This window comes from Perissodus microlepis, chromosome 7, assembly GCF_051167445.1.
Source record: "Perissodus microlepis isolate ML-2025 ecotype Zambia chromosome 7, ASM5116744v1, whole genome shotgun sequence".
In the NCBI taxonomy this organism is placed as follows: Eukaryota; Metazoa; Chordata; class Actinopteri; order Cichliformes; family Cichlidae; genus Perissodus; species Perissodus microlepis.
The window spans coordinates 31,664,722-31,679,486 of NC_140467.1; the positions used below are offsets into that span (position 1 = coordinate 31,664,722).

Genomic DNA, 14,765 nt, shown 5'->3' on the forward strand with positions numbered 1-14,765 from the left:
ATACTAACACTAGAATTTCACTCTAAACAACTTCATCACAAACTGTTGGACAGATCATTACACAGCAGCCAATTCTATTCTAAAATCCAGTTTTAAAGAACACAAGACTCTGGAAACTGCTTTTGGCACATCTGTGTCGGCTTAATGTTTTGGCCCTCGAGGTTGCAGCTGGGTTGTATTCATTAGATTTAATAAATTTGGGTCCTAAAAACAAACCCTGATCTGGGTTCAACACATTCTCATAGTAAGTAAAAGGCAAGTTTTGACAGCAGTGTTGTGAGATTAAGCAAATAAGTGCTAAAAAGCCACACTGGTCAAAGGTCAGGTTTACTGATTAGAACACCATAAGAATTTTATCCTACATGGGTTGTTTAGCTTGAATCAGCATAACACCAAAACACTTTCCTGCCATGTGACCATACTTTAGTCAGACTCTAATCATCTGCTCCCATTAATAAATAACTGAAACAGGCTGGGTCACAAGGACCATATTCAGTTAAGAATTGTGTCAGAGTGCGTGTTGCAAATTAGTGTGTGGTATTCTTTCTTACCTGGCAGTCAACGTCATCGTCACATACCCAGCTGGCCGGGATGCATGAAGAGTTTCCACACTGGAACTCACTGGGCCCGCAGGAGGACGGCGCGCACTCCACCTCATCCGAGCCATCGCCGCAGTCATCCTCGCTATTACACACAAAGTTCCGGGAGATGCAGCGTCCACTGGCACATGTAAACTCATTTGGAGCACATGTGATGTTTCCTGGAGAGGGTTATGGGAAAAATGTGAGTGTGCTGTGAAAGGACTGACAGCACAGAATTTTTAAATGCAGTAACAGTAATAAGACATTTTTTTAAAGCTAGAATTTATTTATGACCTCTGTTTACGGTTATTACAGCTTAAAAACAATAAGCTAAACTTAAGTTTCAAGCCTCAGCCTTATTTGGTTTCCCTGGACAAGCAGCAGAGGACATGTCTCAGATTAACAAGCACAATGCCACGCTTCAGCTGGAGCAAAACATTTGTCACATGAACACATACAGACCGAGTCCTGAAAAGTTCACACAGGGCAGAACTGAGTCAACAACTTGCTGTGTGCCTGTTAACGACTTCCATCCAAAATATTCAATATTTAAATTACTGCATCTTGTGTTTACAAGTCCAACTTGATGACCAGTTCGCAGCCATTTTTAAAACCTCAACAGCAAAACCCATCATGTGTGCACCTCTCTGCTTTCTCTAATAACACCAGTGTTAGTTTAGTGCAGCGACTGGAAGCAACTGGAAGCTCCAAGAATGTGCGAGACATTGAGGTTGCAAAATTTTGATTTACACTGTATTGTGGCAGCTCACTTTAAAAAAAAAAAAAAAAGGTCACCGTCTAAGCACGCTACGCTGCAGTAAATCATCTCAGCACACAGTTCAAGGACAACAGGGGTGCAGACTCAACAGGAACAAACAATTAACCGTAGCTGAGCTTCTGAGTGTTTTCAGCTGCTTCAGAGCTGATACTAAGCAGTATTTAAACAATGATATATGTATAGTGTCTCACATTAGTGCTAATGCTCAAAATTGCCACCTTTTAGACAACATGAGTCATGCACTCAGCACAAATGTGGAAAGCCAATTATTAAAATCTTCCAAGATATTATGGCTTAAAAGTATGCAAGCCATTTTAATGTGTATGCGAAGTAATCATTTGCCCTAATTAAAAATCTAAATGTCTACAGGGTGCTTCACTGTCAGATTGTATTATCGTTCAGACCGGGCTGTGCAGGAAAAGCCGTTAGTGTTTATGCAAGAATTTAGGATAAACAGCTGGAGGAGGCAAACTGATGCCAGCGATTAGCAGTTTTAATACTTCAATAAAAGCTGGAAACCAAATGCTACAAGTAATAAGCAGTACTTTGAACACTTCTGAAACACTTAAACACACCAAGAACTTATGTGCACTTGTGATATTAATGAGATGGCAAAGAAAACTGCTCAGCTGCAGCTCTAAAGGAGACTTCAGTGATTGTCTCAATTCATTAAGTCCACGGCAGCATTTCTGCAGCTCTCAGCATCACGGTGCTCATCAATGAACAGCAAACATGAGAAATGAAGATGTCACTGCTTAGCTGTGACAAACTACACGACGAGTGTTTGATGGCAACCTGGGAATGTTTTAAATCCCAAAGGATTTCAAGAACACTGAACAATATCCTCATCACTTAAAATGAATAGCCAGTTTTTGAAATCAACTGAAGTCATGTGCACTCCAAGCCAAACAGCGTCCACCTACCACAGTTGACCTCGTCCTCGCCGCTGTCGCAGTCCTTCTCACCGTCACATTTCCAGAAGACTGGGATACACTGGGTTGAGCCGGCGCCACAGCTAAACTCATTCATCCGGCATGTCCTCATGTCTGTATGGAAAGAAAACAAACAGATCTTAGATATTTTCATGCTCAAACATTTTAAAAAAAAATTATATACGGAATATATGACTAACATATTTTGTGTTTTGTAAATTACATGTTTTCTCCCTTTACCAACAACACAGGAAATCAAAAAGACAGAACAGCAGAGATGTTTGGCGTTCTGCTGCAGTCACTAAAAGGCCAAAATGTACCACTAAGAGTCCAGCTGACTGCTGGTGCTGTTCCAATGAATGATGTATTCTACAGGGATATTAAAAAGGACCAATTTAAGCTGAGACGGCTCAACTGTCTGCGTGCTTTTGTAAGCAGAGGTAAGAATGTAAAACTCCTTTACATGGGTTTAGGAAACGATGCACATCATGTTTACGTGATGAACAAAAACACAGTATCATCTAAAGGCTGCAGCGACTCCGTTACCTTTTAGGTTCATTCGTGGCAGCCCCAATGACAGTAACTGACATTTTGTGAGAGATGGAGGGCTCGGGGCAACGTTATGCTGCACTGAGGTGCGACTGAAAACAAAGTCAGATGTTCACAACACCTCAAGAACCATACAATTGCAAGCTGTTACATAATCCATTTAGCTGGAACAGCAACAGCTTTGATGCAGCAAAATCGTATTTATACAACAGTGTTGAGATTCCTTTCATGTTTACGGTGCAAATATTTTCCAGGTTAATCTGTTAGAATGTACATCATCTTTTCCATTGTCTTGGGTTTGGTTTTAGCATTGTCAACTTTCTTGATCATGTACTTTATTTTAAAAGCCAGCTACTAATACAATACGATCCCCTTTATGGCCAGAAAAGGGGTTAAATTCCATCTCCAGAAATGCGACTCAGAATTCTACCGAACTATCAGGAAGCCCCTTTTTCCTCCCCCAGGGTACATATTCCCCTAACAATACTTTCTTCCATAAAATTTCAGCTTCAAGATCAAGTTTGCTTCTTATCCCTTCATCTCACACTGGAGATAAGCAGCATGCACATAAAACTGGCTGTGCAGTGATAAGAGCTGCTCGGTGGAGCAGCAGATGAAGGTGAATAGAAGAGTGACTCCCACAGATGTATGAATTATTGACTATGAGAATTGTAGTTTGGGTGATAAGCCAGGCTGGTGATATACTGACATAATTCTGAACCCAGTTTGGTCTCTCAGCTGCACACTGCACACACAGCGGACAGGAGCCAGTGTGCGCACTAACACTTATCCCCATCACTGACTAGTTGATTTTGCAGTCTCCTCTTCACTCTTAAGAATACGGGGTGAAAAGTTCCAGTTCAGCCATTAATCAGTAGAGTACAAGTTTCTGCATAGTCTGTACACTGCACGCGCACACAAAGTACTTGAGCAGGCTGGTTTGATGTCTGCATCAGAATGAAGGTTATGTCACTGAATGGCATGCTTGTTGGTGCCAGACAGGCTGACCTGAGCCTTTCAGAAACCACTGATATGCTGGGATTTTGTTACCCGTTTAAGTTCAGAATGTGGCTGCTGGGCTGGGGTTAGCATTCACTCAGTTTTCTTGGCTAGCGTAACTTTAGCATGCTGGCTGGCCGTGCAGATGCTTGCAAATAGCTGAAATTGTGTTAGCAGAATAATGCAGTTGTTTCTGTCCTGGATGCACCACGCTCTCGTCCATGCTATAAACTGTGCCATTATTTTCCCCCTTAGACACATGAATTGAAATCAGCTGATTGCGGTGGAAGTGGAACCAATAAGCAGAATCGATAGGCAAGCCAACTACAGCTGGGCAAACACTGTGCGATTTTTTTTTAGTCGCGTTATTCAGTTCCTGCTCAAACTGTACGATTGACTCGCAGGGGTTAGAAGTTCCTAATTCACGATGCAGGGTCTCACACTATACGGCCCGATGCTCTGATGCGACCTGAGTGCTCACACTGTGCGTCCATAACATGAAGGTTATAACAAAATCTGTCTCTCGCTCTATGTGAGTGACACACAGACCACCACCATCAACTTTGCTAAATTGCTAATGAAAAACATTGATCAGGCAGCTGTGATTGAGCAGCAATGTCCATCCAACTACTTTCACAGTTGTGGTCGTGATAATTTTGTGAGGCCACATCGAAAAGGCTCAGATGAGCTTGCCAAAGTTCTACAAGTTGTGCTTTCATCACTTGTGTCCAGATCACACGCTGCACTGCTCTGCTGCTCCGTCTTTTCACTTTCATTTCTGTGTTTGCTCATGCGCAGTGTGACAGGCTGCGGTGACACCCTCACGATGGCCAACAGGATTTCAAACAGGTTTGATTTTCTTACGACCAAGCGATTGATGATCGGAAGCTGGTCGTGAGGTGTTAATCGCTTCTCGTTACCCCATGTATACTACACGATGCACGACACACGATGAAGGCGAAACTCGGGCCGATCCCCAAAACAGTCACACGACTGAAAAATCGGCTCAAAATGGGCAAAAAAAAAAAAAAAAAAAAAAAAAAAAAAAATCGCACCGTGTATGCCAAGCTTAACACCAAGAAATTGAACTACTTGCACCACTGGGGACTAGTTCTTGTAGAGAACTGCTTCTCTATTCCCATCCCTATCCAACCAGGTACTAGCAAGGTATACAAAAATGAAGTGACTGAAGAAGTCAAATTTGAGTTAGCAGTTGGTAAATTCCAACAAACTACAATTGAGCTGAACAAAATTTGTATCATGGCATTTTAAGATTCTGGTAGTTTCACAGCAAATGACATTAACATTTGTCATTAACATTTTTGCCTAAGGAGGCCTTTATAGGGGCTTACAAAGGCTCATTCATCTCCCTTTAGACTAGAAATAAAAATAAATAAATCATTTGTCTATATAAACTAGTGATGTTTCCACAGTGAAGCTGGCTTTGAAAGAAACTCCATTTGGACCCTTCCTTCCAACCTTCGTGGCAAATGACTGCCTCCAGGTAAAACCTCCATTACCTTTTCCTGAAAATTCTTCATATTTTATTAACTCTGTAAAGTCTGAACTATGAAAAACCAAACTCTTGTTTTGAATCCAACTGGACTTTTTATGGAATCTTCTGAGGAAAGAAAAGTCTTGAAAACTGAAACACTCATGTACACTCAAAAACATACCTGTTGGCTTAATCTTTGACTTAATTCTGTGATTAAATCAAAGACCAAATGGCAGCTCTGTGTCGTCCATTTGTCTTTACTGATTTTGAACGTAGCTCTGAGCCCCTCCAAGCTAACATACGCATGCAGTTTCCCCTCAATACACTGATAAGTGCTCCCAGTAACCAATTACGTAGAATCTGAAATGAAATTGAGACTGGTATATCAATTATACCACAAGATTAAATACATGTTAACACTGTTTAAAGGAAGCAAGCTTTAAATTATTAATCTTATTTAATGCTACTTCCAATCATGAACACTTTCCAAGCCTCGAGTTTACACCAATTTAAATTTCTTTCATTAGCCACAAAAACTGACACTTGAGACAAAGCAAACATGGAAGAATCCTGCCAAGATCCACATAGTGAAACTGCACCTGTTCTGCAAGTTCTGTTTACCAAGAGGTCTCAAGTGTTTTTGTACAGGGAAATAAACTGAAATAATTACCAGAAATGCAACTGCAGTACAAAAGTCCTTCATGCAAATGTGAAGGAGAAACAGGCATGTAGCCACTCAGACGACGTCACTCTGTTGCCTGCTGTAAAGTCATGAGCAACAGCTGGTCAAACAGTACAGAGATAACGGCTACAGTAGCAGTGTTGACTGGCACGTACACCACTGTAGTTATGACTGGAACTTATATCCCTGTCAAGACCTTCAGTTGACCGAGACACTTTTCCAAGTGAAAAGTGAGACACGCACTACAAGCTTTTGTAGAAACCGTAGAAAAGCTCAAGCTGATTTCAGAGAAAAACACTTAGATGAGTTTCATGACTTCAATCAGGGGAGAAAGAAAAAACAAATAAATAAAAAATAAGGGGGGGGGGGGGCAGTTAAATGGCAACTGAAAGTTACTTTGTTCCTAAACTTGGGAATGTGGCTCCCCCAACCCACCGGGCCATACTCGCACCTGCCAACATTCCTGTTTATCCTGGGGTTGTTATTCTCCTCAAATGTGTTACTACAGTAGAGTCTCACCACTTCAAGCTTCTCTAACAACTCGTCAGTTAATGTTCATAAATACACAAACAACGCCTCTTACCACTGATTATAATATCTATGAATGTGAATTTTTAAACACCAGTTATATACAAGTTCCCATTCATAAATATTTTCTATTCCATTGTTTTGTGCTCAAACCTTGATAATGTTGCAATACAGACCTCTAACATTTGCTTGCTGGCCTACGTATGTGCTGCGTATGTTGCATTTGTAATTGCATTTTGTAACCAAGCTAGTGGATGGACAGAGACACTTTTTACGTACGCACAATTTTATAATGAGAGCTGCTTTTTGACAGGAGCGGTTGAGTTCTGAAAGCACTCCCAAATACTCTTAACCCTCCTGTTATGTTGGTTTCCAGGAACACCAGTTATGCTCCTGGGTTAATTTGACCCGGGACAAATTTACTCATCCAAAAGTGTCAGAAACACTGGCATTGATTATTTTACAATTTTCTTTTATAATTTTGATTTTTTTTTCTCATTTTCTGTAGTGATGCAGATGACATGTGACATCTCTTCTGTTCTGGGTCAATCTGACCCACAACATAACAGGAGGGTTAACCTGCAGCTCACTAACCTTGTTTGCGCCCCCATTATTTTAGCGTTTTGCCTGACTGGCCCTTCGTGTCCTTTGGAGCCCCTAATGGAGTTTCGTGCTCTTGTATTAACAGTAAAATAATGTCCAGTGTCAGTTTTTACTGTTTACATTGTTGAGTATTGATACTTTTAAAAATTGGTGACCTATAACTACTTTTTCCACTTGTGGTCCAATCCAATCCATTGTTACGGGCATTTGTATACATCTGGTACAAATTCACTACCAGCGCTAAAATATGAAGTCCCCGAATCATTTTATGGGTTAAAAAAAAAACAAAAAAAAAACAAAAAAAAAAAAACAAAAAAACAAAGTTCAACTTAATTTTACTAAATAACAAAATCAAAGTGTAACAAAGGTCTTTAAGATGACATCACTTATGCATTTGCTTTTAGGCCAAAACTAAACAGGCCGAGGATAAATACAGTGAAAGAAAACAGCAAGTTATTTTTCCTCTTACTGAGTCTTTCGACTGCTGCATCCTGCTGTCATTTACAGTCACCATATTTTCCTTTTCTTGCACCTCAAACCTGCGTTGGCGTGTGGAGCTGACAAGATTCAGCTGAAGTCAAATTATATTTAATGGTGTCACCACAGCATGCTGTGTTACTATAAGTAACAAAAGCTTCCCAACAGGTGTTCGAACCAGCATCCATCAGGCTTCTGCCTTCTGACTGAACGTCACGGGTGAAAACAAATAGTGGAGCGACTGAAAGGAAAAACGCGACTACTGTTGGATCTTTTCAGCCATGTCAACTTGCTTCACTACAGTTGGCAGTTAAGTAAAAAGAAAACCTTGTTACTCCCAACATTAGTCTGTTTTAGCCAGAACACCGAAACCTCACAACTGTCTAGTCTAATCATTACTTTGTCACATTCAACATGATCTGCTTTACACTGGGTCAAAATGTGGTGCACAGGCAATAAGACATGTTTATTGTCAAATACACAGAGAAGGGTTTGTCTTCAATTCATCCAACGCGACCTGGCTGCTTAGTATTCCAAGACATTCTAGTTCTCATTTGTCCCATCTGGGAAGCCATACACTGATTTGCAGTTACGCTGAATGGATAACAGCAGGTGGTCAGCCAAGTCTTGTTTAACAGTGGTTGTATTATACAAAGTTATTTCAATGTTTGAACTGATGCACAGGGGGATGAATTAGAGATTTAATTCCTTTTCATTCATTTCACTGACGACTTTACAGTGGAATTTCTCTCCATTTTATAGGCCTAAAAGTCTTTGTTTTCACTTCACCCACTTTGTCTTTCTAACTCTGTAGGAATTCGGTTGGAGCCTTGGAAACACCTAACAGCCAACGGCTTGGAACAACTGTGCTGCTGAAACGACTCCCCAACGGGTCCCGCTCATGTTTTGGCAGAGAGCACCAAACATCCCCCCACAGGAGTGCAGAAAGGATTGGCCCCAACTCTAAGATGTTGCTTTTCTGCTGGTTGTTACTTTCATATCGTTTTCAGGTTTGTGCACTGAACCTGCTGAGTTGAAATACTGCAGTGGGAGGAAAGGGACTATACCAGACACACAACTGCTCATTGTGAAAACTCAGAGCTGGTGCGCAACCCTGTCAGACACCTGAGATGCTCTGCTGCCCCAGCAAATCTCACTCCAAACACTGACAAAAGAAGTGTGGACACCCCCGTGTTCCAAGTTAAATTTAGTGCCTGGTTCCATAATTGTAACATTAACCATTTGCTTGTGTCCCCCCCCCAAATAATGTTGAAAGTCATGTCTGTAACAAGTTCGACACTGTCTAACTGTAAAGTCATTATTTTAGTCCATTTATTGCAATAATTTAAACCCCACAACAAAACTCAGTTCATTCCAACCTTCACTGCCATGCAAGTCGAGTTCTAGGTCACAGAAATGACATAATAGGAATTCTCAGCAAACAGGGACTTTAGGACTAAAACGTAGTTTGATTTTCTACTTAAAAAATATCAAAGGAAGGGTGTTGATGTGTGCCAGACCAGAGTTTCAGTATTCTTTTACAGCAGCATTCATGAGCTATACTTTCTGCATTTTTATCATCTGCAATCAAGATTTTAAAGCTGCAGTGAAACCACTTTCATCTCCACTCTGGTGTGTCCTCAGGTATATAGATAAACATCAAAGTCCATTTGTCATTAACACAGCACAGTGGAGGCAGCACAGAGAAGTGATTCCTTGAAGATCATCATCATGAGTCATCTCTGATTTCAACAAGCACCTTGGTGAGACCTCATATCACACAACATTTAAAGCACAGCAGCTTTCCCATTTAAACAACTTATTTATTTGACAGTACTGCTTGTAGGGGGACTCTTCCCTCACTGCTTTCAAGTACCTCGCTGAATTTCTGCAGCAGCATGAGCGTCTGTTATGAACAGCAGGAAGACTTTACCATTCACTGAGCTTTTTTAAAAAAAAAAAAAAAAAAAAAAAAAAAAAAAAAAAAAAAAAAAAAACCCAGTTTGACCTCATGGAAAGCTTATTAAAGTTTATAAATGTGCTCTAGCATGAGTAAAGGCAACTGTGCTTGAAAATACAAGTTCAGCCACAGTTTTAGCTTCCCACAAAGGGCAGGTATGAAACTAACCAGTTAAAATCTGTAGAAAGATCTGCATCGGGAACGTCTTGCTGCACTATTTGAATACATTTCAATGTGCAAAATCAATTTCATTAAATGTAGGCCAAGAATCTTTTTTTTTTTTTTTTTTTTTTTTTAATTAGTACTTTTGAACTTCCATTGTGTTGGTTTTTGGGGCCTAGAAGTGACCATTTATGGAAAAGTGTGTGGACTTATCAGCAAATGCTATCAGTGCTTCAACAAACCACATCCACGAAGTCTTAAACCAGCTAATTAGTGCAGAGTAAGAAACTTTTTTTTTAAATCAATTTAACTCATTACAACTGAAGCACAAACTTCACCAACCACATCAAGCCATTAGTCACTTTAAGACATTAAAATGCACCAAGACGCACAAATGACAAAACACAGAGGGGGCCGGTTCAGTGACAAGTTCTCCCCAAAAAAAGGTTTCTGTACCAGGCTGCAAGCATGCTTTTAATACTGTAAAAGGTGGGCCTCAAATGGGCATTACAGGACCAGCAGCAGCAGAAGCTGCTCCTCGAGCCAATGCAAACCTAATACTGTACCAGGCAGCAAACCAAACATGCAAACTAACATGCATAGACATTTGATCATGGGTGCTTCAACTGTCAACTCTAATCTTAGAATTCATTTCATATTTTCACTTCGTTTTTAATGCATGGTCTGGGATCCCAGTCACTACCAGTTATGGGGAAGCAGCTTTAGCTTTCATGCACCAAGCTGCTGGAGCAACAGACTAACTGATAACACATTTGAAGACTAGCGTTTAAAACCACACAAAAGTCAGACGAGCCATCACTGTTACATCAAATTTGGGTTTTTGAATTCATTGTGTGTCATTTTTATCGGTCTATTGTTGCCTTTATCATCACTGGTTATGATTCTATTATTAATTCAGCTAATTACACTTATCAATTCTGTTTTCCATAATTCATATAGTGCAACTTTTGCTTTTTGGGGTGACAATGGACTTCCACCTCAACTAAAACGTGGTATAAAAATAACGTTTTTCTTGCCATCTATAAGTGTGATGCGTGCTTGTGTCTGCCCCGACCCCATGGGAGGAAGGCCGACCTGTCTGTGGTGGCCTACATCCTTGTGGCTGATGTGAGCCAGTCACAAGGATGTGAGCCAAAGAAGGCTGGACAAACAATTTTTAGGTCAGTTAATCCTCGCTGTTTTTTTTGGGGCTGAACCTACAGTTTCCACTGCAGTTTGTATCTTTCACAGAATTAAAGTATCTCATGCTGCTTGACATCCTGAGAGAGATGTGTATACAAGCTCAGGTTTCACACGTTAATGTTCATGATATTGTTCCTTGTCGTTAATCTTAATCTGTGTGATGGCTGCTGTGCAAACCTGTGAATTAACCCATTTTCCTCCAAGTAATTTATAAATTAACAGGAGTAACCGACCTGCATACAGCAGTGTTCTCTCCAGTGGCAGATACGGCAGGAACAATAATCAATCTTGCAGCATGCAAACCTTTTACTCAGCACTAAAAAGACTTCAGTTCTGGGGGTCTCACTGTGTGCCATTGAGGCTGATTATTTAGCCCAAGACCAATTCTTTGCCCCATTGGTCTTATAATAACCGTACTCTTAACTGCTGGGGAAAACTAAAAGCACCATCCCCTTCCTGTTTCTGTTACAGCCAAGCCTAGATTTTCTTAAAAGATTTACATGGGGTTGCAGACTGAACAGCACACTGAAATGACCACCGCCACGTTAAAGTTGGTGACATTTCATATTGATTGCATTGTGAAATTTACAATACAGTAAGGTTAATCCAATGAGATGATCAGGCGTTTAGACAATTACATTCTTACAAACTGAAAGTTTCCACTTTAACAGCTTACAGGTTCAAAACTAAATTCTTACCGAAAGATTCATATTTATTTTAGTTGCACATGTAACACGTGACTGTTGGTGTAGCGCAGCGTTCATCGAAAACCATCTACTTACGGCAGATGTCCAAGCTCTCATCAGAACCATCTTCACAGTCTGGCTCCCCATCGCAGTGCCACCGCTTCGGGACACACTGCCCATTGTCACACACAAAGTCCAACTCCGCACAAGTCTTTTTAACTGAAACATGGGAGAGAAAATGAAATCACTGTTTGAATGAAATGTCTCACATTATACAAAGAAAAACACATAATATCAAGGGAAAGATCAAATCCATACTAGCACACTTCATGAATATGAATTCATTTTTGCTCCTCCTGTGAAAAGGTCACCAGTTTACAACCTGTTCTGATTAAGCGAGATTCAAACACTACATTTGCATAAGGAATGCAGTCGATGCAGTCCTCGGGAGGTTTGAGTGTCTCGCTCATCTTCCATCAAAGGGAGACTGAAGACACAAATAAAGTGTAATTTTTATTTGGTTGTAGGTCTGTTCTGGGACCTCACAACCCTTCAAACAGAACAGAGAACATATCAGTGACAGTCATGAAAAGGAAGATCAGCGGCTCTCACACTGCTTTAGCTTAACAGATTTATTGCACCACAAACATTTTGACATTTCAAGCAACGCTGTTTTTTAGACTACAGTGATGCAATCCTATGCTGAAGCTACAGGCCCCCCCCAAAAAAAAAAAAAAAATCTGCCCGACACATGTTTAAACCCAAATCTTCATGGTCCAACTAGAAACTACATTAGTTCACTTGTGTTTGAAGACAGCCAAGCACAATAAATGCGTGCTATAGCCAAAGAACCATGAATGCCCAAAGCCTGTAAATGGTTGTGAACGACTGGCTTGGTGGTTCATTCCTTGAAATTATTGCCCTGCCTCAGGTTTCCATCTTTTACACTTTTGTTTTATTCCCCCATTAATATCAATAAAGTGCTAAAACCATTTAAAGCCACGAGCTTTTCCCCATTTTAGTGACCATATAAACATAAGGTTTATAAAACTAGGTAATAATTAGGTAATAATTTACAGGTCAGTCAACTTCTACAAACAGTATATATGCATAAGAGCACTCAGAGTGCAACTCCACCCAAAGGGCGAGGGTTATAATAAAATGTGATTTTTACGTTGTTAGCATTGTTAATATGGAAATTAGAATGACAAAGACGCTGGCATTGGCGCAAATGCTCTATGAAAACAATGCAGATGTCATTAATGGGGACGCCATAACATGTATAAAAATGTTTTACGATCTTCGTTTGAGCTCATTATGTCCCAAATAACTAATATTTCTTTAAGAGGTTTTGAGAATATCCACTTCCTCCCCAATTCGTGTGACCCTGACCCTTGACTGAAGCATTACATACCAAAAGGGTGAATTTTATCATCTTTACTCATGATTGGAGCAGAACTAGCTGAAATCTTTGGGTACCATAAGCTGGGCATTCAATTTTGACCTTGGCTGCAAACAATGAATTTCAAGGTCAAGTGCTTAGGCCTTGTGGGACATGAGTACCTAGGTCGGCTATTTTGTTATTAGCCTCTACATCACAGTATTTGAAAATGTTGGTGTAGCTTCCAGTGTTTAAGCTAGACTGCAAACAGACAAACTAAAAGATCACATACTCCCTTTGGGAGGAGAATATTGTTCCTAGAATTTCACTTAAAGTCTGGAGTATAATAGTTTACTTGTCCTTTTGCCATGTTAATTATGTGGTTACACCTTGGACTTTCATAAACGCAACCTTTAAATTATTCTCGGTAACACTCTTACATTAAAAAGGAAAATACACTTTTATGCAAGTGCAGTCTCCAGGCTATGTTGGATTGATGAATCTCAACCAAACCAAAGTTTCAAAGAATCTGATAGGAAAGACTAGAAATGTGGGGAAGATGTTAATTTCTCATGTCGGTAGAAAAGACACAGAAAGGTTTCCAAGAAAACTTGTGAAACAACAAACTCCAACACTAGCATCTCTACTGGAGGCTCAAGAAAACACTTCAGCCCTCTTCACCGTCTGACCAGAATACAAATACAGACTTCAGAACTCCAATTTGAAGCTCATGACAACAGCCAGCCACAGTGGGACTCATTACCAAACTCTTCTTTTATTAATTAAATCTGGATTCTCATCTTTCACGCATCAGTGAGCCTCAGTTCAGTCTGGGCTGAAAGTAAAACAGCTCTGATCTCCCAGAGAGAATAACAGTCTGAGACTCAAATACAACAACATGTCAGCAGCTGAGAGAGCGTGAAGGAATAAAACTAATTTTTAGTTTTCAGTTCACCATCACTGTTCGCAAAACCAGTCATCTGCTTCTGTTCTAACTGGCTATAAATAAAACCCCAAATCTTCCCTGCAGTCACTCTCGATGCTGTGTATAATGTACACTTCCACAAAACCCGTTTGAAATAAAGTTCCCAGTCTAATTAAAATTGGCCATCAAGAAATCCTGCAAAACATTGTTGGGAATTAAGTATGGTCATTTAGAGAGTGCTAAAGTACAGTACTGTATACTGATAAACCTACACGCTCTTAAAAAGGAGCAATATAATCGTTCCATCTCAATTATCTTGTTTTTAATAATTGTTGGAAGCCATAATTTCAATTAACAGCAAAGCCCTACTTCCTCTCCCATCATCCCTTGTTCTTTTCTCCCTCCTAGCACCATCACATGACCCAGATAGATGAAAGTATAGGAGACACACACAGCTGTAACTATATTTAGCTCAGCTCTATGTGCCACCTTGACATCACCAGGTCATCATGTCCCAAGGGAACCTAGCAAAGCTCCTGATGGGGACTGAGCCAACGTGGCAGGTTCTGAATGTCATGAGATTATATTCATGTGTGCAAATGTTAAGGAGAATAAGCCATCAACTCCACTCTTAAAACTCAGAGAAGGATACGAAAGGAGTGGACGATGTGATTCGAATGCATTTATCTGCATCAGACAAAATGTGTGCAGCATTCGTCAGGTCCTTTTATGACTTGAATAAAGTGACGTATGAGGTTCAAATTGATCCACCAATATTTAAGTTCTTACTTTCAAACTTCGGCATCCATGGTGCCCGCCTACCC

General features: G+C 40.3%; 1 protein-coding gene across 2 annotated transcripts in view; it reads right to left on the reverse strand.

The window, feature by feature from the left end:
- The window catches only part of vldlr (very low density lipoprotein receptor), a 67,234-nt gene that overhangs the window by 34,710 nt on the left and 17,759 nt on the right, over positions 1–14,765 (reverse strand). For both annotated transcript variants that reach the window (XM_084934660.1, XM_084934659.1), the window contains exons 3-5: positions 11,732–11,854; positions 2,283–2,405; positions 552–760 (exon numbers count right to left, since the gene is read on the reverse strand). In XM_084934660.1, the coding sequence (XP_084790786.1) occupies positions 552–760; positions 2,283–2,405; positions 11,732–11,854 (455 nt within the window). The remainder of the gene's footprint in view (positions 1–551; positions 761–2,282; positions 2,406–11,731; positions 11,855–14,765) is intronic.